The 25,328-nt window shown below is 33.9% G+C and overlaps 1 protein-coding gene and 1 long non-coding RNA gene across 2 annotated transcripts; both read left to right on the forward strand.

Moving 5' to 3' along the window:
• Positions 1-6,309: 6,309 nt before the first annotated feature.
• On the forward strand, positions 6,310-7,111 carry LOC136066703 (uncharacterized). Its single transcript, XR_010628196.1, has 3 exons — positions 6,310-6,541; positions 6,634-6,715; positions 6,798-7,111. It is a non-coding gene; the product is annotated as an uncharacterized LOC136066703 (long non-coding RNA).
• A 4,100-nt stretch (positions 7,112-11,211) lies between these two features.
• On the forward strand, positions 11,212-12,743 carry LOC112041198 (protein FAR1-RELATED SEQUENCE 5-like). The gene is made up of 3 exons (XM_024074113.1): positions 11,212-11,506; positions 11,630-11,948; positions 12,059-12,743. The coding sequence occupies exons 1-3, from the start codon at positions 11,212-11,214 to the stop codon at positions 12,741-12,743; spliced, it is 1,299 nt and encodes a 432-aa protein (XP_023929881.1).
• The last annotated feature ends 12,585 nt before the right edge of the window (positions 12,744-25,328 follow it).

A 25,328-nucleotide genomic window follows, 5' to 3' on the forward strand; every position in this document is an offset into this window, starting at 1 on the left:
GTGTCTGTCTGCAATTTTTTAAGAGTTTTAGTGAGGTCTATTTAGTGTTTTCCTATTCACATGATGGATTCGGATTTTATAGACAAGTTTCAAAGTATAACTTTGGCAGAGGATGAGGGAGAAGTTATTAAGATTGGGGTTTCACAGAGGGAAAGGATGAAGAATGTTCCCTCAGTTTGTTGGGGAGGTTTCTCACAACACAAGCTTTCAACTAGCGTGCAGCCAAGGGTTTGCTACAGTCTGTGTGGAGGATGGGCTCGAATTTACGCATTGTTGATGTGGGGGATGATCTTTTTCAATTCAAGTTTACAATGGAGAGTCAATTGAACTAGGTGCTAGCAAATGGTTCATGGAGTTTTGAGGACCACCCTCTAGCATTACAAAGATGGGAGTGAGGTATGACAGCCACTTCGGTTAGATTCTTTTCAATGCCGATGTGGGTTCAGGTGTGGGGTTTACCTTTTGATTTGTTATTGGAAGAGGTGGGCAAGGATATTGACAATGGTTTGGGAGTTGATTTGAAGGCATTTTCGTCTGACCAAGCTCGCTTTATCAGAGTAAGGGTGGCGTTACCGTTGGATAAACCATTACATCAAGGAGGAGTTGTCGCTAGTCCTGAAGGAGATAAGGTGTGTATTGGTTTCAAGTATGAACATTTAGTTGGGCTTTGCTATCAATGTGGTCGGATTGGTCATGACGTAAAGGGGTGCTCTGTTCCAAGGGACCGAAAATAGGGGTGTCTTCCTTATGGGGAGTGGTTGAAGGCGGGGTATTGTAGAAATCATGGTACTGCAAACAAAGCAAGACGTAGCCCGGGGCAGCGGAATGATGATGCTCAAGCTGATTAGGGGGATCAAGTTCCTTCACAATGGAAGGTAAATGAGCAGCGTGTTACAACAATTGGAAGTGGAAATGGACGGAGGTCTTCAATGCAGTCGGGCAGTCTACCTGAAGGTGGTAGCTTCAACGATGCTCCGGCAGATGGTGGTGTTACAGTTGAGAAGGATGCAATCTTGACTGTGAAGAATCATGTTCCTATTTTTTGGGAGTTAATTATGGAGATTAATCATGCCATCCAAACCGATTCAGATTTTTCAAATTCAAAAGCGACTCCAACTTACTGCGTGCCAGATAATAGCGTGATTTCCTCTAACTTGATTGAGGTGGTGGTCATGGATGAGGATAATGTCACCCTTAATTGTGGCTTAATGGGGAAACAAGTTGAGCAAAAATCTCCACCAGGTTTTGAGGGATCAGAAATAGGTTTTAAGGTTGATTGTGGTACGTGCATGGAAACAAGAATATTAGTAAGGGCTGGCCCAAAAGAAGTGGTGATCAAGATAAAAGTGTGAGTCAATCTTTGCATAGCCCAAAAAAAGTTGAGTCTGTGGAGGAGTCTACAATTGGAAGCTCAAAAACAATGAAGAATTGGAAGAGGCTTACCATAAGACCTCAGATTCTTAATAATTCTTCAATTGTTGACATGGAACCTGGGCACAAAGGGAAGCAAACAAAAAATTTAAATAGGGAGGCTACGAGTGTTAAGGGAGAAAAGAAACATAGAATTGTGGAGAATGAGCAAGGTGTTGTGTCAACTATGGGACTGATGGAGGTTGCAAGGCAACCATGCCGGGCATGAAGACACTCCTAAGATGGTTTAAAAAAAAAATCATCATTTTGATGTCCATGTATATTAGGAAGGTGTCGTTTGATAGTTTTTCAAGTTTTCAGGGCATCCAAGAGAAGATTCGTTTTTCTTACAGTAGTTTGGATTTTGAACTTTTTTTGTTGTTTCTTTTTTCTTTTCTTTCTTTGTTTACGATGTAATCGTGCTACTCTAGCGTATGCTAGTGATGCAAAAGAGAAATAGGGGGTCATATGTCCCTCTCTCTTCCCCATTGTATATCTTGTTTCTTAATTAATAAAATATACTATCGTTTCCTCTCCAAAAAAAAGAAAAAAGAAAAAAAAAATCATATAGAGATTTTAATTAAAAATCAAGAGTAGAATCAATATTTACCCAAATCAATAATCTTATTGTCTATATAAAAAATTCAGCCTACGCCTTTCAATCCTAAGAGTACCACAACCAAGCCTCATTGCTAGTGTCCATCGCCATATCACCACTACGCTAAAGAACACACCTAAGGTTAGGTTATTGAAGCCCAAAAACCCTCACTGCTACCCAAGAATCTGATTTCCAATTTTTCCCTCTGGTTGGTCTTCATTTACCAATCCTCTCTTTAGTAGAAAATTAATAAGAATCACAATTCAAAGAAAAAGTATTACTTTCTTTATCATTATCTTCCTCAAAGAGTTTTCCTAGTTGAGGAAAAAGTATGCATTGAGGTGAGGAGTCCGTGTTTGTATTGGGGACGCCAACAACTGCATCGAGGACTCAGGCAACTTGTTTAAGAAACCAATTGGACACAGCGTTTCAACCTCGTGACCCTCCCATGTTTTTAAGGCTAATTTACATATTAATTTAATCCTATAATTTTTGTCCAAAAAATTCAATTTAGGTATGTAAATTTTATTTTATTCTTTTCAGTCCTATGTCTACAACTTTCCATTAAATCGGTTGTTGTTATGTGCTTCCAAAATGACGTTATTTTGAAATCTGAAAACTTGCAAAATGAAATCGTTTTTAGGGGATTAGGACCCCTACTTTTGGTTGAAGGTAAAATAAGAATGATAAAAAAGAAATGAGATAAAATAAAATTTTAGATTGTTTGGTAAAAATAGAAAGGTAGGAGGATTTTTGGTGAGGTTCAGCCATTTTTTTTCTCTGACCCACCAAAAAATTGATTTCTCCATTTTGAAGAAAAAAACAAGTGTGAAAGGTTGATACATTTGGTGTCACTAAATTACACCCCCCCCCCCCCAATTAGTACGTGTCACCTGCCCCTCCTTTCTTCTCTCTTTTGCAAGCCACACATGTCTCTCACCCTTCATCTCTTTTCTTTTTTTTTTTTTTTTTTTTTTTGTCGATCGTTTCCTGTTAACGTGTCTTTTGCTCTTTTTTTTTTTTTTTTTTCAACATGCTTTAACGTGTCTTTACTTTTTTTCTTTTTTCTCCTTTTTCCTCTCAACGTGCTTTCTTTGGTTTTGATTTTTTTTTTTTAAATCAACTGTGGCTTGTTTTTTTCATTTCTTAATTTTTTTTTTTACTTTTAATAATATATATATATATATATATATAATATAATATAATATAATGGAAAAGTAAAATTTTTTATTATTTAATGATCAAAAACAATTCTTTCTTATATTATATAATAAGGACATAAAAGTAAATTTATACAAACTATATATTTTATCCTTTCACTTTTTCATCCTCCCGACCAAACACTATAAGAGAAAACTAAAATATTTTTTTTATCATTCTACTTTTCTATAATCTTTCCATTTTTTATCCTCTCAATTTTTCATGTCCCCAACCATGAGAGAAGGACTACATTAAATATGGAAAAGAGTTATATAACTAAAATGAATAAATCTGAAGTTGTAAAATTGAATTGAATTTAGATAAAGTTAGAGGAAGTAATTTTTAATTAGCTTATTTTTAAATATAAGGGATCAAGACTACCTTAAAAGATGCAATTTACAATTTAGTTCATTATTAAAAATATTTAAACAAACAACAACAACAACAACGGCTACAATGATTTTGTTACTAGATGAAATTTGTTTTATAAGATGTTTTGATTTTTTTTTTTAAATTTTATAATTACAACAAGATAGGGGGGATTTGAACAAGAAATATCTTGAAAGTGCCAATCAATTGAGTTATAAACCCTTAGGATATTTTCCCATTATAATATAACAAATGAAGTGCTAATATGGAAGCTGTCTACTTTTCATGATAAGTTCTACAAAAGGAATTTGTGCATAGTTTCAATTCTTAAACAGAATTTAATGTTAGAGATGGTGGAATTTTTCTGGAACCGTATACGGTATACTATTGGCCCTTTATCAGAATTAAAGACAGCTTTATGCTTAATGATAGCGTAAAGATGGAGGAGAAAAAAAAAAGTAGCGGAATCTTTAAAATAAGTGAGGTAAAACCGTAAAAGGTTTACAATCTTAGAGCATTCACATCAGCTCATGTAAAATTTCTGTTTATTTTACACGAAAAAACCTACTTTTTTTATTTTACATGTTTACTCTTACAATACACCCACATCAGTTCATCTATTCTATCACCTCTTTTATTTAACTAATCAATTTTTTCAATTATTTTATTATTTCTCAACTAACCCCTTTTTATACGCGCTCTATCTCTCTCTCTTTCCATTTTTTCTGATTCTCTATACCCATCTCTCTCCCTCTCGGTCTATCTCTCTATACCCATCTCTCTCCCTCTCGGTCTAATCCACACTAGCTCCGATCACAAGTTCCAATTCACAGCTCCGATCACAAGCTCCGATCCACAACTCCGATCTCCCTAACTCCGATCCACAAGCACCGGTCTCCCTAGCTCCGATTAGGCTCTGATCCACAGCTCCGATGCACAACTCCGATCACAAGCACCGATCCACAGCTACACTGATCCACATCTCTGATCACAAGCACCGATCCACAGCTCCGATCTCCCTAGCTCCGATCCACAAGCACTGATCTCCCTAGCTCTGATCAGGCAAGACCCATACCCACGAGCTTCAATCAAGCAAGACCTACGAGCTCCAATCGTTCCAGTCAAGCACCGATCAAGCACCGATCTGTCCCTTTGTTGTTTGTTCGTTTGGGTTTGTTTGTGTGTGGATGTGTTTGTGTATCTCTGGTTTTTTTTTTTTTTTTGAGCAAGTGTATCTTTGTTTTGATTTGTTTGTATGGATGTGTTTGTGTGTGGGTGTGTTGGTGTGCATCTGAGGAAAAGAAGATGAGGAGGAGCTGAGGTTGTTGTGCACAGAGAAGAGAGAGAAAAATTGGTGCGAACGGATAATATTATTTTGATATATACACGAGTTACAGTACCCGTGTATATTTACACGAGCTACAGTACCCGAGTATATTTACATGGGTACTGTAGCTCATGAAAAAATATGACCGGTTTTACACATTTTTACACCCACTGATATGGGTGTTTTTTTGCTCAAAATGTGTAAAATTTGCACTGTAGATGTATTTTAGAAGACTATAGCTGATCTGATGTGAATACTCTTGTTTGAATCCCTATCTAGGTTGAATTAATCAAGCATCTACAAGTTTGCATGAGTAAGCATTTGCATCGGACAGTGTAAAATAGAAAAATGACTCAATTTTACATATCTAATCATGAAAACTACTTACATTGATCAAAATAAAGATGTGTAAATTTACAAAGTTGCTACAATAATTGTGTAAATGTACATGGTTAAGGGCATTCACATCAGATCATGCAAAAATTCATATTATTTTTGCATAATAACCTTTTTTTTTTTTTTTCTATTTTACATACTCACTTTTCAAATTTTTTTACATCATATTATCTATTTTACACTATATTTCATTAAAATTAAATATTAATTTTTCTTATTTTTTTTAATTGTTTTTATTTTTTACACACAACAACAACAATCTACTATATTCCTTCTTCCTTGGGATATGTATGGAAAGGATAAAAAAATAAATGCAAAATGAATAGTGCTAGTTTAAATTTACATGTTTACTATAGCAACCATATATTTTTACACAACTTTGCATAGCTTGACATGGGGTGAATTTCAGGCTTGGTTGGCTAAAATGTAGTTCTTTTTTCTATTATATAAACACTGATGTGAGTGCTCTTAGAGTATTCATATCAGCTCGTGCAAAAATTCATGTTTATTTTAGAATAAGAACCACTTTTTATATTTTACACTCACCTCAGATTATTTATTCTACATTCTATTTTATTTAAATAATAATTTTTCATTTTTTTTATTATTATCTTCATATAGAGAGAAAAAATTAGAGCACTTGCGTCAATACTCAATACTTGTATTATAAAAAAAGTATTACATTTTAGCTAGCTAAGATCATAATTCACCTATGTGAAATGGTGTAAAAATACAGTAAATTTTTTTGTCATTTATGCTTGCTATGCGCTGGCATTGGCAAACACATATGTTAGGCATACTAAAAAGCACATACAAGCATTGTATAATTGTTCAGAAAGTGTTCCTTTGCGCTCTCTTTTTCTGATTTGGAGAAGTCTATGAAAAAAGCAATGCCTTTCCGTTTTGCACAGTAGCCTCCATAAACAAGAAAAGGATGCTCTCCCTTAATGCAACGCATAAAATATACAAACACAATTGCAAAGAAGTCAAGAATAACGAACATGCTACTCTATATTGCATTCCTAGCCTCTACCTCTGCATTAGGAGAATCAAATTCTGAATTGAACGGAAGAATTCCCACGAATGATTGAAAACATAAACCAGCTCATAAACCATGATCCATTTTATTCTCAAAACCCCATCATTGCCCTTTAATATACGCTTTATTCTGTCTTCCATTCAAGCATTTTGGAGTTCTGAAACAACTTTTTCTCTCTCCCTCTCGTTTCATGACAAAAAAGGCAATCTTCAATCTCTCTCTCTCTCTCTGTGGGAACATTTTAGCTAGTTTATGTTATTCATTGCAACTCTAATTTTTCTTTTCACATGGCAGTTTTTCTGCATGGTTATGAGGATAAATATTGACTGCAATGGTTGTTACAAAAAAGTTAGGAGAGCCCTTCTTAACATGAAAGGTAAAACTTTCATCTATAAATTCGCCTAGCACTCTAACTTTGTTTTCTTAATGTTAATCTTCATTTTTCTTTTCTAACATAGAGTTGCAGACCCATTCAATAGAGAAAAATCATTGCCGGGTAAGTGTTTTTGGTAGATTTATCCCACAGGACGTGGCAATCAAAATAAGGAAGGAGACTAACCGTAGAGTTGAGATATTGGACATACAAGATTTTAGCACCATCGATGAAGATCATCACGACCAGAGACCCTATATCACTTCTGGAACTTTGCATCCAACCACAACCACATTGAAACTAGCATAGCATGAAGACAGAGAGGGAGTTGTCCCATCTCATGTATGAGCGGCATATATGTATAATGTTTGATATGTTAATGTACATTTTGTCTCATTTTGTTCATGTGTTTACTTGCTTTGCTTCACATAGTTACAATATTGCTTCGTAGATAGTTGATACCATTTGAAAATTGAGTGTCCCCATGACAAGCTCAAGAACTTAACAAAACAAGAGTTCAACACATATTAGGTGATGTCCTCACAGATTCTGAGTCTACAGGTTTGACATATTTTCAAATTTAAACTATATTTTCTCTACAATATATTTTTTATTTTTTATTTATTTAGCTAGTTCTTCTTATATAAAGAGACAAGTATTAGGCTAATAAAGAGCCGATTGAGAACAGTATATTTTCATTTCTCTCTATTCTTTTTTTATTCAATTTGTTTCAGTGCTCAGATTCCTTTTTGTTATTCTTTAGCATGGTTTAGGAGTCTTCGTAGTTGTGTTTCAACTTTTTGGGACAGGGTGTTTGTTTTCCATTAATTTTTGTTTTTGAAAATATTATTGTTGCCAAGTTCTTTGGTCATGTACACATTTTTTTAGTTTGTGATTTTGAATAAAATTGATTTTTTTAGTTTGTGACATCACCTAATGGTTTTAATTTTTAATTCTAATGCTGATTAGAAATCTAACTCACACATTTGCATAAGTGTCATTAATTCATTGATTGAAATGACCACTTTAGCAGTACTCTTGGTGAATCTAATAATTTTTTGTTGGATAGAGTGGTCTATCTCTAGTGTTGTATGCCTTGGTTTGATCCTTTTGGGAAATTGAGTCCATTTACTATATCTTAAATTGACTTGTGTTTCCTTCTCATTATCCAAAAAATATGATATCAACATTCACGTTGCACAGCTAGATTTTCTCAAATATAAAAAAAAAAAATATATATATATATATATATTAAAAAAAATGTTGCACTACAAGAAAATACTAAGAGCACTTGATTATTATTAAGGAAGAATAAGCCCTTAAAATAATATCATTTTGGTCTTTACATTTTGGGATCACTATTAATTTGGTCCTTATCATTTTCAACTTGTAGTCAATTTAGTGTCTACTATCAACTCACTAACGAAAACTGACTATAAATTGAATATAATATGGACCAAATTGACTGTTATTAAAATGTAAAGACCAAATTAATGGTGACCCCAAGATGATATTTTTGCTCTTCTTTTATAAGTAAAGAATTTACCTCTACTTCCACATAAATTAATCAATACTAGCCACTATTGACATCAAGATCAATGTTTTAAAGTGTGTTGTTGTGTCCTAAAATTTAAAAAATGTGTGCTATCACTCTGTTAGACATATAGATATAGAAAGTAACAGAATTTAAATGGAGCAACCAATAACATTTCTTTTTTAACTTTAAGGATCAATAAAGTCCATTTTTTAAACCAGACCAATAGCGCTCATTGAAACTCTAGGGACCAAAGGTGCTCAATATGTAAACTTTAAAAGTTTAAGGAACAACAATGTATTTTGGCTAAACAGTAGCACATTTAATGTTACTCCTTCTGCACCTCTCTCTCTCTCTCTCTCTCTCTCTCTCTCATAGAACAAAATACATCAAAGGAAAAAGTTTCTCTGCAACCTGGATTGGAGGAACTCTCTCCAACCTATGACATGTCTGCATCAGAGAGTGACACCTATCCAACCCCACTAAAGTTGAAATTCAAGAAGTAACTCCCGTTAACTCAAACCCCGATAACTCAGACATTAGGCTCTTTCCCTACTGAAACCTGCGCTATGTTTCCTCTTTTTTTTTTTTTTTTTTTTTTTTTTTTCTTTTTTTTTTTATTATAAATTTTATCAAAAGAGCAATTATTTCCCACCATAACCAAAACGAAAAGCTCAGTCCCTAAACCACACCAGTCACTCACACTCTCTCTGTCTTCTTCCTTCAGCCTTATATAGCTCAAATCCCTTCTCCATCTCTCTCATTCGTTCTTTCCCTTTCTCTCTTCAATTGATCTCAGCCGCACTCAACCAATGCTCCCTCTGCCTATCCCCCCCGATCTTTCCATTGTTTCTAATTCCGATAGTCCCACCCATCCACCACTCTTCGCCATTCCTCCCATCCAATCCTTCCCTCTAAGTTGGCGCCACTCCCTCCAAACCTCTCTCATTCTGCCGTTCCCACTCCCTTCCCCCTTCTCTCTCTCTGCCTTCCCCATCCCCCACCCAACTTGTCGCCGTCGAGAACCACCTTTCCATACCCTTCTTTTTGTGGCAATCTCAGTAATGAAGACAATTATTTTCGCAGTTATCTCTATGATGAAGACAAAGATGATTCTTTTGGTGGTAATCTCTGTGATGAACACAAAGACGATTCCTTTCGCAATAATCTCTATGACGAAAACAGAGACGACTGCTCAACCTTTTTCAAGGTTTGTTTTCCATTAGCAGATTTGAGATTTTTATGCATTGGTTTGTTATTTCTATCGTTGTCCATTGTTTGTGATTGATTTTCAAAGTTTGAATATTGGAGCTTGCCTGATGTTAGTTGAGTTTTGTAGCTTCGAATTCTGGTGGATTTTCAAAGTTTGCTCTTGGGTTTTTCTTGATTCTTGTGGATTTTCTTTTAAAAGAATTTTTTGGAGGAAAATGTTTAAATGGGAATTTTTTTTGAGGTTTTGTTTGTTTGGATTGGAAATCTTTGTAACAGTGGAAGGAAAATTGAGGCTTTTTTTGGGTTGAAAAAACTTAGCTACAGTTTTACTTAGTTTCTTGTAAAAACTGAGAAATCTAAATAGAATTGAGAGGATTTCATTGATTGAGAGAGAATTACAAGAATTGGGAAAAGAATGAATGAAATCAATACATAAGGTGCTTTATTTTATATACACAGAAAAATATAACTAACTCCCTAAAGGCACCAAAAAAAAAAAAAGAAGTTATATGAAACTTCTATAAACTGTACTCGTGTCAGTGTTTATATACACAGAAAAATATAATAAAAAAAATTTATTATGTTGATTAATCATGGCCTTAAAAGTTCTAAATTCTGGAAGTAAATTGCAAATTAAAGAATTTGATGACAAGTTCAAATCCAAGAGGTTTTCAAGGCTCCACATAGTGGAGGGTATCATGGAACTTAGCTTATTAGAGTCCAGTGAGAGATATCTTAAGAAAGGCATATTACCCAAGCATGATGGTGTGGAACCAAAAAGCATATTTTGGCTTAGAACTAGTTGACCCAAGTTCTTCATTCCATAAAGGTCAGTTGGAATGGTTCCTTATAGATTATTGTATTGAACTTCCAACCTTTGTAACTTAACTAGCCTTCCTAATGCAGAGGGTATAGGTCCAATGAACTCATTGCTGTTTAGGTACAAGTCTACCAAATTGCTCAAATTACCAATTCTTGGGGGAATCTTGCCCTTAATCTAGCTAGCAGAAGCATCAATTTTCTCTAGAGAAGTGGAGAGATTCCCAAGGGAGGCAAAATGGAGGTCATTCAGTGGATTAGACTGTATACCCAAAATTTTCAAATATTTGCAGTTGGCTAGAGAGTCAATAAAGCTAGATTCTGGAAAAGGTTCACTAGTGAAGTTGTTATACCCCAAGTTGAGCAATTAGATTTGTTCCAAATTACCAAGGGTCTTTGGTACATAACCAGTGTTGCCACTAATATCTAGAACAATAAGTTTATATGGGGTTGATAGAAAAGAAAACCATATCAAATTTATTTACATGTACATCAGTTCATTTACATTTTTTTTTTTCATATGCAAATTTATTTTCCTAATCTGCTTACGTTTTTTTTTTTTTTTTTTTTTTTTAAATTCAAAAGATTTATTTTCCTAATCTGCTTACGTTTTTTTTTTTTTTTTTTTTTTTAAATTCAAAAGGAGGCTCAAGTAGTACCTACTCATGGAAGCCCCAAAAAATCAAGCACTGCAATAGACACTCCAAAAATTGGCATGAAATTTGATTGTGATGATAGTGCATATGAATTTTACAAAGATTATGCCCACCGAATTGGCTTCAGTGTACGGAAACAATTTATAAAGAGAGGAAACATGGAACAAGTCATAAGAAGAACATTTTGTTGCTCAAAAGAGGGTGAACGAGGTGTTGACAAACACCAAGAACAGATACATTTTCATCGTCCAATCTCACAAGTAGATTGTTTAGCACAAATGACATGTCAACTTCAAAAAGATGGTATGTTAGAAGTTGTTTCTTTTCATGAACAACATAATCATGAGTTTGCTCCTTCACCAATGAAACATATGTTAAGATCAAAAAGAAAAATTGCACCTGCTCAAAAAGCTATTGCAAATGATGCAGACAAGTCTGGAATATCAATAAAACAAACTATAGATTTATTGAGTATGCAAGTTGGTGGTCATGAAAATCTTGGTTTTTTGGATTATGACTATAAAAATCATGTACATCATGAGAGGAGAAAGGCTTTGAAGAAAGGTGGTGCTCGTGCTATGATGGAATACTTTCATAATCACAAACAAACAACCATATTCTATGCAGCTTTACTTTATGATGAAACCATAGAGTCATTTACGTGATTGTTTAAAACTTTTTTGAGTGTAATGTCAGGGAAGCAGCCAAAAACTATACTTACTGATCAGTCTGCTGCAATGGCTAAGGCAATAGCAGAGGTATTTGTTGAATCGAATCATCGTTTATGTGTATGGCATATTTATCAAAATGCTGCTAAGAAACTAAGTCATGTATTTAATTCATCAAAGCAATTTGTAGCTGATTTGGGCAATTGTATGTATGATTATGAAGATGAAGATGAATGGCTAGTTACATGGAATAATATGCTTGAGAAATATGATCTTAATAATAATAAATGGTTGTGTGGGATATTTGATCTAAAAGAAAAAGAGGTCATGGTATATGGTCGACATATGTTTACTGCTGATATGAAAAGCACCCAACGTAGTGAGTCAACGAACAATGTGTTGAAGAAATACTTGAAATCGAAATATAATCTGCTTACTTTTTGGGACATTACTCTAGAGTTTTAGCTGATAGGAGACGTCAAGAACTACAAGCTAAGTTCAAAACGAGGCAGACAACACTAGTTTTACAACTTGATGTAGAGATATTGAGACATGCTGTAAAGTTGTACACCCCAAAAATGTTCAAAATGTTTCAAGATGAATATATGAAGATGCGGGATTGTACAATTTTCAAAGTTAGTAAATCTGATACTATCATTGAATACAAAGTTAAATATTGGCAAAAAACTCAAGAGCACCTGGTTAAATATGAAATCTCAACAACTAATGTTCAGTGCAGTTGCATAAAGTTCAGCTTCGTAGGAATTCTTTGTGTCCATGCTTTGAAGGTTCTTGACAAAAAAAACATTAAGATACTTCCAACTCATTATATATTGAAAAGATGGACACAAGATGCAAAAGTTGGTACTATCAAGAACTATCATGGTGTTGATATTAAAGGTAATGCTCAAGAGTCATTGGGAAAGTGTTACTCTCATTTATGTCACAATTTTCGTGAAGTTTCCATACTTGCAACAGAGTATGAGATAATGTATGATTATGCCAAAAGATGTTCTGACACATTATTGAAGGATTTGCAAGAAATGAGGAAAAAATGTTATTCCCTTAGCATGGAGGATCAGATAGAGGTCCATGATGAAGTTGTTCTTGGGGATGTTTTACAAGGTGATAATGGATGCTAATCCTATGAGGGACTAACTTTTCAAGATATACGTGGGATTAAAACAAAACCTACTGTTGGACGTCCAAAATCAAGGTTGAAAGGTGAGTTAGAACGGCCAAGAAATCCTAAATCTCAAAGAAAAAAGGCATGTGAGTCAAGACAAGTTCAATCACTTGGATGCCTAAATAAAGTAAGATATGCTATATTGCACTATAATATATGAATCTATATGTCTATAAATTTATTTTAAGTTTATGTGACAATTATTCTTTGCAAATGTTATAGGCCAATTCCTCAATTGACATTAATTCTCTTGAAGAACATAGTAATGTTGAACAAGTTTCACAGTTGGTGGATAATTTCACTCAGGTATGAATCTTTGGGTTTGAGTTTTCAAGTTTCACAGTAAATGGAATTAGATTTATTTGAATTTTGAAATTGTTTGGGAGTCGCTTGTGTTTTGGATTGTGTCTTGTTTTTTTCAACTTGTAACACTACTTAAATCCTAGTTAGATAATAATTTAAGATACAAATACATATGGTCAATCCTAATTAGATGAAGAGTATCCGCAATCCTGACCTGTGTCTAATTGGAACTAATGCCAATGAGGCTCTGTCTCAAATGGCATGTCCTCCTAGTGTAAAGTGAAAGGTGGAGGATGAAGTTGTGTGTTCAAGACCTACCGGATGTGTGTAATCATTTTTAAAAATATATATTAATTGGGACCAAGGTTAAGGAGTGAGTTGGATATCAGCTTCATATGGACCCAAGCTATCATGGGGGTTAAATTACTCCTTTTTGGGTGGGCTTGGGGCTTAGGCTATATGGCTTTTATCCATTCCCTGTCTCAACTTACATAACAAAAATTTTGAGAGAATCAATTTCATTTACTTTGTTTTTACTTCATTTGCAGCTGTTTACTTTTTTCCTTTCTCTACATGTTTAGTGATATTGTGATGTGGAATCTTCTCAATTTGCATTTTTTAACATGGTAAATGGGCATTCTGTAATGTGGAATCTTCTCGATTTGCAATGTATAACATGGTTAATAGGCATTCAGTCGCTACACTTTTTGTTTTGGATCAATCTTTACAAATAAAGCAATCATTACAAAATGAATAAACAAATAATTACCATAAAAGAAAATTCAGAACAAGTGATGAGGTTATTGTTTATGAAGTCCCTGAACAGCATTGCCAAATGGTGATTGTCTAAACCTAATTAAAGATTTGTTTGAAAATGTAGTTTACCCATTGTTTTCCTTGTTATCTTTGCTGAATGGTGAAAAGGCTTGCACCCCATACCATTTTAGTCTATTCTTCTATGAGTAACACATTATTTTTTTAGCCATTTGATAGATAATAATTTAAGAAGTTCCATAATTTTAGTAAGGTTTGGTTTTCTTTTTCATAGGAAATAATAAGATAAACATGTCATTGATGTAAATTTGTTAAAATATAAAATGTAGGAATCTGTCTTTTTTAGTCATTTGGTTGGACAAGACTATGTTGTTGGACAAATTGTTGAAACAAATTAGGTACGCATATTCCTTGTGATTTTTGCTACAACTTGAACCTATATTTTTCTTAAGGTTTTTTTTTTTTTTTTTTTTTCATACATATATTTATATTTGGTGGAATATTTGCAGGTTTCAGAAGCTCCTGATGATAATTTATAATCCTTGAAAAGTACCATATTGGAGACTTTTTGAATTATATTTTTGCAAAGCATGTCTTACTTGGCAAGCTAGTCAATATTTTTGGACAATTTTTTGCACAGCTAATGGACAATATATGGCACATACAAATGACAGCTAGTGGACAACAACATATTAGACAATTTGTTGGAAATAGTATCTAACAATTTTTGTAACTAATGAAGCTACTCAAACATGTTAGGTTTTATATTTGCATGTATGAGTAGCTTTTAGTTAGGCACTAGTGGTATATGTAATGGAAATGTACTTTTCTATTTGTAAATATTTTTAAAAGCAATGGAAATGTATATTTCTATATGTTAAGATCCATATGCGCATAGTTGAATATTATGTAATGGAAAAGTTTTGTATATGCCTTTTGTGTCTCATTCTGCAGAATCTATAAACTAGAACAAAGTGGTATATTACAAAAGTTTTATGACTTTTCAGATTGCAAGTCATGTTTGCAACTTCTTCAAAAAAATTGCATATTTTATTGAACTGAGTAAAAAAAGATAGAGACAATTTACTTGTAGGCAATCCAAAGCCAAGTACAATTACCAAAACAAGCTACCCAAGGTTAACAAGAATACAAGCAATTACAAGCCAAGACAAATTCCAAAACAAACTACTAAAAGGAAGCCAAAAGGCTATTCAACAACATTTTAGCCAATCTCTAGTGCAAACTTGCGGCAATATCTCCCACTTTTAGCATCTTTCACCATTGGCAGAGGTGCAAAATTGAGGCAAATATCTCCCACTTTTCAAAGATGATATCTGCATTATGGCTTAAGTTGTGCTCATCTCTAAGAAATCAGCTAACGCACGTTACATGTACAAAGTTCAACAGAAATAACTTGTCTTCTCCTTCATTTTCAGTTCCAGGTTTTCTTTTTGTTTCTTCTGCTTACCCTTGCTTACATCTGTCCCTCCCATTCCCTAATGTTGAAATAATCATGATAAAAAGAATAATTAAACATTTTATAAATGCAAACATTACATGATATGACATATATGCTAAAAAAGAATAAATATAAAGGCCAATGGTGAATACAATTTTCAAACATTACTTATCGAGGGATGAGAGTAATATGAGAGCTTCTATACCATAGTATTTTTGTTTGTATTAGCTATTCCCTTTACAAAATACAGTTAAACCAAATGTACATGTCCAATAGCCCATGGTTTTTTTTTTTTTTGGATAATGGGGATTATATATAAATGAACCAGCAGTACTCAAAGTTGTAACATTACAAAGTTTAGTGCAAAATTTCACAAAGGAAAATCCAGTAATGTCATTTTACACATTATGGTTCTTGATTAGTGTTTTTCTTAAGTTTGATTTAGACTTTAATCTATTCAAAGAAACTTATTTTAACATTTACGAAGAAAAAAAGAAATTTTGAAATTTATACCACCTTTAAGCCTTTATAGACATCTACCATCACCAATATTCAAAATCTCAATTACGACAATTGATTAGACAAAATAACATGACCTAGCACCTTTAAGCCGTTGACAATCGTGAACATAATGCATTAAACAATGTTTTTCTTAACAACTTGTATCTCCCAGCTTGGTGTTTGCTTTCCATAACAAAGGCTGCAAACCTAAGAGCTACTATTAAGAAAAAGTGCAGCAACTTCGCCTTTCAAAATACAAAGTACAAAGCTTCACAAATTGACAGATAAAGGACTACGGATTTCAACTAAGCCATCCAAACGTAACAGCCAATTGCATTTTGGTTCCCTATTCAATCATTGCATAGAAAGCGCATAATGCAATTACATACAATACAATTTTTTTATTTTTATTTTTATTTTATATCAAAGTACTAATTAAAACATCACAATTTTGATGCCTACCCACAAACTATGAAAATCCACATTCTACTTGAGCATGAGTTTAAACTTTGAAACCATTCCCCCAAGTCTGCTCTGAATTATGCAGTAACTGGGAGTATTGGTTTATCATTTCTGCTTTAACAGAAGAATGTAAAATCCTTCCCAAAAACCCACCCAGCAAGCAAGGAACTCCCCTATACAATGGTTGGCTAACAACTTAAAACTCCACTATCAGATCCTCCTCCAAGAATCCTGCCACCCTCCTTCACAACATCTAGTATCCCTACCAAACTACCACCGGTAATCAAATTTTAGCTACAACAAAACTACTACCACTGGTAATCACTACCAACAATAACTAAGGAAAATTAAATAAATAATACAACATCAGTAGACACAATTCCACCAGTACTCGAGGCTACAAAACTGAACTAAAATTAGGCAAGCTCCAATGTTCAAACTTTGAAAATGAATCACAAACAATGAACAATAATGAAAATAACAAAACCACGCATAAAAAATTAAAAATCTCAAATCTGTTAATGAAAAAAAAACCTCAAAAAAGGTTGGGCAGTTGTCTTTTTCTTCATCATAAAGATTACCGCGAACGAAATCATACATCTTCGTCATGGAGGTAATTGCAAAAAGAATTGTCTTTGTCTTTGTCATAGATATAACCCGCAAAAATAATTATCTTCATCACATAGGGATTGCCACAAAAAGAAGGGTTTGGAGGGGTGATTCTCGGCGGCGACAGTGTGGGTGGGGGATGGGAATGGCGGAATGAGAGAGGTTTGGAGGGAGTAGCACCAATAGAGAGGGAAGGGATTTGATGGGTGGAATGGTGGAGAATGGTTGATGGGTGGGACCATTGGAAACAATAGATAGATCAGGGGTACCGATGGAGGGAGCACTAGTTGGGATTGAAAACGATTGAAAAAAGGGAAAAAGGGTCTGGAACAAAGGAGGAAGATGGAGAAGGTATTGGGAAATTTAGACCCCGGTTGATAGAATTAACAAGTTTTAAATCCAAGTTATTAATTAGATTTATTATTAATAAAACTTGTTAAAACAAACAAACATTAATATCATGTCAAAATCATGCAGCGAAAAAATAAATAAGACAAAATATGATGACCCAGGAAAACCAATGAAACCAACCAGTTTCACAGTAAAAAACCTGGGGGGAAACCTTCTTGAAAAGCAATCCACTATAGTAAAGAGTAGTTTCAGATCTAGTATAAAACCTTTGTCCCTAGACTCTACAATCCTCGTAGATGAACTCACAGCAGAAACCTTCTACCGCTTTAGAATTTCTGAATTCTTCAATATATGAACGCCACCCTTTATGTGTTGCTCAGATCCCAGTACGTGACTAACTCCTTTGCACGAATTCCAATACGTGATTCACTCACCAACTTGAGAAAGAAGAATGTTGGTTGCAAAGTTCTTCACTTCATCGGCAATGAAGATCAAGAAGCACTTGGTTACAAAACCCTAAGGCACAAAGACACAGTAGCTTCTTTCAGAGAGAATAAGGTACCGGTCACCTTTTGCTTATGTTCTCCTTGTATTCTCTCATGTGGCGGCTTCTAAAATAAGCCTTATATAGGTCTAGGGTTGTGAGAAAAGAAACCCTACACCAATACAAAAGCCTAGCCCAAAAATCAGATTTGAAAATTCTAATTTCCCGTAACCTCGATCGATCGGGAGGTGTCGAGGAGGTGTCGAGGAGACAGAAGCTTTCTCGATCGATCCACTAGCTGTCGAGAAGCTATCGAGATTACGATAAGAAAAGGCTTAAGAAGCTCAATAGATAGCCAGCGTCGGGAGGTGTCGAGAAGCTGTCGAACTATCTGTCCACAGGTGTCGAGCTATCTGTCCAGATTTAATGAACACCTTTCTTCACTTGTTTCTTAGTTCAATCTTCATGGCTTTAATACTAGACTTGAACAACATGTTTTTTCAAGTATTAAACACATCCTAAATCTATTCAATTACAAGTAAAGTGCGTTTTGTCAAAGAATTAGCCAACTACATAAAATATTGACATATGTTCTTAACAAGTGAATCACATATGTCCTAACAATCTCCCCTTTTGGCAATCCGTGACAAAACCACAACTAACAAATGAACATATGAGAGAAGTCATAAATCACTAAACTCATATTCACTTGTTGAATACAATAAAATCTATCCTAACACAAACTTTTGAAAAACTTTGCAAGAAGAGAGTTTGGGGTAAGAAAGACTTTGACAACCTTTATTTCTGAAACACTTTAAATAAAACTCATCAAGGCATCTTAGTGTGAAATAGAAATAATAGATTGGATACAAGTATAAGAAACATGTGTATAAAGATAGAAAAGAAACAACACATGTAAAGGTAGGTGAAAGAAACATACATCAGTATATAAAGAAGATAAGCACTATGTATGTAAACAATGGTCACAAGACCTAATGTACAAGAAGATGGAAGTAAACACTCCCCCTAACAAGATGAAACACATCTCCCCCTTACAAAGGAATGTATTTCTCCCTATAACATGTAGAATCTTCCAAAAAGAAACCACATATTCTTCACAAATTCTCCCCCTTTTTGTCATGATTGATAAAAGGTATAAGAAGCTGGAAAGCTTCACCCGAGAAACATAAAAATGATCAAAAAGGCACAAGAAATCCATATAAATGCATGAATATAATGAAACAAGATGCTATGGATGACAAGATAAAATAAGGATGCAAAACACGTGAAAAACAAATCTCTCAACAAGAAAAATATTAAGCACATAAATCCTAAAACACACACACACACACACACACTAAACAAGTCTAACTAATTTTATATTTTAAAAATAAGTCAAGACAGTTTAATGAGCATACATTAACACATGTAAACCTTATGTATACATGTTGTGTGTGAAAAACATCACAAGATTGCATATGTGTATACATGTTATGATGATCTGAAATATGAGAAAATAACTTTAACTCACACACAATCATAATTGTTTGATGGAGACTATCACTTTCGAGGTACATTCTATAACTCCCACATCTCCTAGAATACACGTTTGCAACCATATTTAAAACATTTTTGATCTTTTTGCTTTTTATTTTATTTTTTTTTACATATTTTCTTTTATATTAGCATATCATGCATGGGCATAAAAAAGAGAAAAGAAATATCTAAGATGTTAAGCATTTGACACTGTACATTTGTTATGCTGAAGCATACGGGTGTCTTTGACACTGCACTTTTGCTATGCCGAAGCATACAGGTGTCATATTATGATTGGCGGGCAACAGTGGTGAGATGGTTATTTATGCCTTTCTCTTAGAATTTTCTAGTCCTACCCGTCAAAAAGAGTGATATGAGTGTTAAGTCTAAGAGATAACTTAATCTTACTCATCACAAACAAGAGCCACAAATCTCACTTGCTTAGTTGTGCATAGAGATGCTTATCTAAACTACAAAAGATACAAAATTTAGAAACTTTGTTTCAATGGCCATCCAAGGTACACAAATACCAATGTATACAAAACACACATTGTTTTTGTATCTTTCTGATTTTTCCCTTTTTATTTTATTTTGAAAACAAACAAAATAAAAACTAAACAACCAAACAAAAATAGATAAACAACATGAAAGCAGAAAGAAAGATGCAGATCTATGAAAGCATGATTCCAAAAGCAGATAAGAAATCAAGCAAAAAGAGTCCTACTTTAGATAGAAAGAATTAAAGCAGAGGACAAACAAAAAAGAAAATTAAGTCTTAGGCTCCTTTCTCACCTACACAGCACGAGTCTTTGGCCGTGAAGATGAAAAGGCACGTGTCCTAGTATGTCTACTAAAGGACATAGAAGAATTAAAATTCTTCTGAAATTGAGTTAAAAACCTCAAAGCTTTTAATAACTCTCCAAACAAAGGTGTAGGTCCTTGAAAGGAAACCTGTGACCGTTTGAACAATTGCTTATGAGGATACAACTTAAAGCAATTAGGACGAATGTGTCCAGAAACACCACAATGGTGACAAACATGAGATCTAACAAAGGATTTAGAATTAGCCAAACAGTTTTGGATTTCATACATTTATCACCTTTCTCAGATTGGGACACAAAGACAGACCTTGATCCAGAAGCCGTGGAAGAGGAGGGGCTGGAGGAAACAGAATATCCTAAGCCAGTCTTATTAGAACTAGACTTTTGAGCACTCAAGACCTCATCAAGCTTTGTAGTAGACATCATCTCTATTTGAGTTCTAACTTGACTAAGCTCAACCTCAATATTTTTGACCTTTTCTTCTAATGAGTCGTTCTCCACAACAAGAGTCTCAACTAACCTTGTAGTCTCATCTAGTTTGACTAACAGATCAGCTTTTTCAGTTTTTACCTCATTCAACTCTTTTCTACAAAGATGAGAAGTCCTTTCAGATTTTATGAATTCAGTGCATAGCTTATCATAGGCTTCCTGAAGGGTCATCTTCTTGGGTACTTCATTAGAAGAAGAATCCTTACTGTTACTAGCACTCTCCATAATCACCTTATTGGTTGTGGCAGCAAAGGCCATAACGTGACGACATTCATCCACAAACTCATCAGAAGAGTCATCCTCTGTCACTCCAAGTAGCAACCAACCCTTTATCTTTTGACTTCTTAGTCTTTTCCTTCATGAGGTAGTTTGGACACTCTATTCTCATATGACCAAAACCTTTGCACTCATGTCGTTTGATGAAAGGTTTCTCATTCTTACCCTTCCTAGAGGATTTAGATTTCCTAGGAGATTTGCACTTTTCCTTTTTCCTAAACTGAAAAAGCTTGATAATCTCATCAGTTATGAAAGTTAGATCCTCATTCTCATCTTCACTTTCAGCTTCATCTTCAGAGTCCTCAATCTCTTCCTCTATACCCTTAAAAGTCAAGATTTTACTCTTTCCACATTTTCCCATTGAGCCTAATCCCATCTCATAGGTTTGAATGTTCCCTACAAGCAAAATCAAAGGAATTTGATCAATGTCCTTTGCTTCTTCAATGGCAGTGATCTTGGCATGAAATCTTTTAGGTAAGGACCTAAGGATTTTCCTAACAATTTTAGATTCTGCAATAGATTCTCCAAGATTGAAAACAGAATTCGTAATATCCTTGAGTTTAGCATAAAACTCATCAAATGTCTTATCCTCCTCTATCTTTATTTCTTCAAAACTACTAGTGAGTTGTTGAAACTTCACAGTTTTTACTGCCTTAGTATCTTCATAGGTGGTCTCAAGAATGGTCTATGCTTCTTTGGCAACTTCCGCGGATAATATTTTCATGAATTCCTCATTGGTCACCCCATAAAACAAAGCATTCAAGGCCCTACTGTTCAAATTTGCTGCAGTGATTGTTGCATCATCCCAATCCACCGGCGCTTCCTTTGACTTAATCTAGCCAACTTCAATAGCTTGCCATACTTGTTTACCTAAAGCCTGCAAAAAGACTTTCATACGAACTTTCAAGTACGCATAATTAGTTCCATCAAAATAAAGGAGGTATAAATAAAGATTGTCCTCTATCCATGACAACATAGGTCAATGGATCACACTTAAGAAATTAATCCAATCAGAGTGAACCCGCTCTAATACCACTTATTAGAAAATTTAGACCCCGATTGATAGAATTAACAAGTTTTAAACCCAAGTTGTTAATTAAATTTATTATTAAGAAAACTTGTTAAAATTAACAAACATCCATATCATGTCAAAATCATGCAGCAGAAAAATAAATAAGACAAGATATGATGACCCAGGAAAACCAATGAAACTAACCAATTTCACAGTAAAAAACTTGGGGAGAAACCTTCTCGAAAAGCAATCCATTATAGTAAAGAGAAGTTTCAGATCTAGTACAAAACCTTTATCCCTAAACTCTACAATCCCTGTAGATGAACTCACAGCAGAAACCTTTTACCGCTTCAAAACTTCTGAACTCTTCAATATATGAACGCCACCCTTTTTGTGTTGCACGGATCCCAGTATGTGACTAACTCCTTTACACGAATCCCAATACGTGACTCACTCACCAACTTGAGAAAGAAGAATGTTAGCTGCAAAGTTCTTCATTTCATCAGCAATGAAGATCAAGAAGTACTTGGTTACAAAACCCTAAGACGCAAAGACGTAGTCGCTTTTTTCAGAGAGAATAAGGTATCGATCACATTTTGCTTATGTTCTCCTTGTATTCTCTTAAATGATGGCCTCTAAAATAAGCTTATCTAGGTCTAGGGTTGTGAGAAAAGAAACCCTACACAAATACAAAAGCCTGGCCCAAAAATCAGATCTGAAAATTCTGATTTTCCGTAACCTCGATCGATCGAGAGGTGTCGAGGAGGTGTCGAGTTTTAAACCTCGATAGATAGCTAGGTGTCGAGAAGGTGTCGAGGAGACAAAAGCTTTCTCGATCGATCCACCAGCTGTTGAGAAGTTATCAAGATTACGATAAGAAAAGGCTTAAGAAGCTCAATAGATAGCCAGCTGTTGGGAGGTGTCGAGCAGCTGTCGAGCTATTTGTCCAGCTTTAATGAACACCTTTTCTTCACTTGTTTTTTGGTCCAATCTTCATGGCTTTAATACTAGACTAGAAAAACATGTTTTTTTAAGTATTAAACACATCCTAGATCTACCCAATTACAAGTAAACTGCGTTTTGTCAAAAGATTAGCCAACTGCATAAAATATTGACATATGTTCTTAACAAGTGAACCACATATGTCCTAACAGAAGGGATTTGCGTTGAAGGATAGAGAAATGACAGAGTGTTTGTTTAGGTGATGATAATGAGAAATTTTTTTTTTAATAAAAAAATATATGGAAAAGTGGTCTAACGTTTGAGTTAACGGGAGTTACTTCTTGAAATTCAGCTTTAGTGGGGTTGGACAGGTGTCACTCTCTAATGCAGACACATCATAGGTTGGAAAGAGTTCCTCCAATCCAGGTTGCAGAAAACCTTTTTCCTACATCAATTAGGGGGGGAAATCTTACAACCAGCTGTAGCCTGTAAGTTTGATGAATCTCCATTTAAAGTAATGTAAACAACATAAAATGAAAGAATAATGCTTTCTTTAGTGGATCTCGATTGATGTTACTCCAACCTATATAAAATAAAAGAATAATGATGTCCTCATTGATCATCTTAATAAATCCAAGTTGACATTACTCTTTTTATCCTTCTTTTTGAAACAGATTGACCTTATTGTTCTCTAGATTTAAAAATGTTGGCACTAAGAGTTTTGTAGCTTATAATTGGTTAATATTGTTTTGGTGTTTTTAATAGAAATATTCAAGATTTAAATTCTCCCACCACCAACTATTGATGAATAAGTGTGTGTGTGTATATATATATATATATTCATGCTAATATCAGTTGTTACTTGGTAACAACCTAAAAGATAGAAAGCCTTCTTAATATAAGCCAAGATGTTTCTTCTAGGAAAATTTTGATCTTATGGGGAACAAAATATTTAATTCCATGGTAAAAGAATTTTTTTTTTTTTTTGTTGATGCAAGGGGCTTTGATGGTTAATTAGATTACCACAAATCTGAACTTGTGCACAATTTGATTTGTTTCTCCATGGTCCCACATGATTCTAATTTATACTTTACATTCATAGTATATTATAGTGGATTCTAGTTAGCTTAACTAGTAAAGTCTCTAATAGTTGAGTAAGACATTAGAAAAACTCACTCCACCAAAAAAAAAAAATCATATACTATATTGTAATCTCCTTTTCTCAAAAAATAAATAAAATAAATAATAGTAATTTCCAATACGTTATGGGTGTATTAATGGCATATTTGTCCTCCTTATTTTTTTACCTTTTTTTTAACATCTTTTTTCTTTTGTTTTTCTTTGTAAAAACATGGTGCACTATAAATACATTAAAATTAGTCACAAATCTGTTTCATACTTGAAAAAAAATCTACGATTTATTTATTTATAAAGTGAGGAAAATCTATGCTTGTATGAACAATTTTAGCATTTTTTACTTATACTTTTTATTTAAGCTTATAAAAAATAATGAAAATTCTCATTTAAAATTATGCTGACTGTGCATCTTTAATTTAGTTATCTTTTTTGTTGAGTAAGTAATTACTTACTTTATTAAAAAACAAAATAAAAAATAAATAGATAAACCATTTAATAATTCTACAAATGAGACACTGAATCAATAACATGTTCATCAAGTGATAGCTACCAATCATGGCTTTTGAGTAAAGTTTGTGGTGTATGTTTGTGTTAGAATCCCTTCCTCTCTTTCCTGTATATGTGGTTGTTTCTTAAAAAAAAGAAAATAAAAAAGTGATAGCTACCAAGGTAGGGTCTAGGTAAATTATAATGTAAATTTGTCATGTGATTTTACTTTTTGAGTCAAAAGAAATGGTTAGGACAAACATCACTATTTCTTTAGATATAATTATTGAAGGGCAAAATGGGCTTCTGCCCTTTTCGGGCAAATTATATAGGGAAATGCCAATCTTTTAAAACTTGATTTTTGATAAATTGAGTTAGAAAAAAAAAATTTTCTGAAGCCCTATAGTGGCGTTTTAAGGAGCCTATAGTGACGTTTTAAGGACCTATAGTGACGTTTTTTTAACTCGACTTCAAAAAAATCGAGTTATATGTAAAAAAACGCTAGTATAGGTTGATTTCATTGCCTATAACTCGATTTTTTTAAAGTCGAGTTAAAAAAGCTGACTATAGGTCCTTAAAACGTCACTATAGGCTCCTTAAAAGCATCTTTATCAGCTGTGGCATAATTTATGCCATTTTGCCACATCAAAGACCTACTTTATTATTTTACCACATCATTTTACAACATACCATTTATCAGATGTTCTATACTTCAATTCTATACATTAAAATAATATTTACTACACATTAAAATAATATAAATTACACAATAAAATAATATATCTAACACAATAAAAAACATTCACAACACTACTGCCGCTGCCGCCACCACCGTGGCAGCCACAATCCATTGCAAAACCACCACCACAACCACCGTCATCAACAATCCACCCTAACCC

The sequence above is a fragment of the Quercus suber genome, unplaced genomic scaffold, assembly GCF_002906115.3.
Source record: "Quercus suber isolate HL8 unplaced genomic scaffold, Cork oak 2.0 scaffold_43, whole genome shotgun sequence".
Classification (NCBI taxonomy): Eukaryota; Viridiplantae; Streptophyta; class Magnoliopsida; order Fagales; family Fagaceae; genus Quercus; species Quercus suber.

What these genes read in the sequence shown, in the direction of transcription:
- LOC112041198 (XM_024074113.1), top strand. Translation starts at nt 11,212, where the DNA reads ATGACATGTCAACTTCAAAAAGATGGTATGTTAGAAGTTGTTTCTTTT. An exon ending in TTTGAAGAAAGGTGGTGCTC is followed by an intron (nt 11,507 to 11,629) that starts GTGCTATGATGG and finishes GTGTAATGTCAG; the next exon opens with GGAAGCAGCCAAAAACTATA. An exon ending in ATGGTATATGGTCGACATAT is followed by an intron (nt 11,949 to 12,058) that starts GTTTACTGCTGA and finishes ACATTACTCTAG; the next exon opens with AGTTTTAGCTGATAGGAGAC.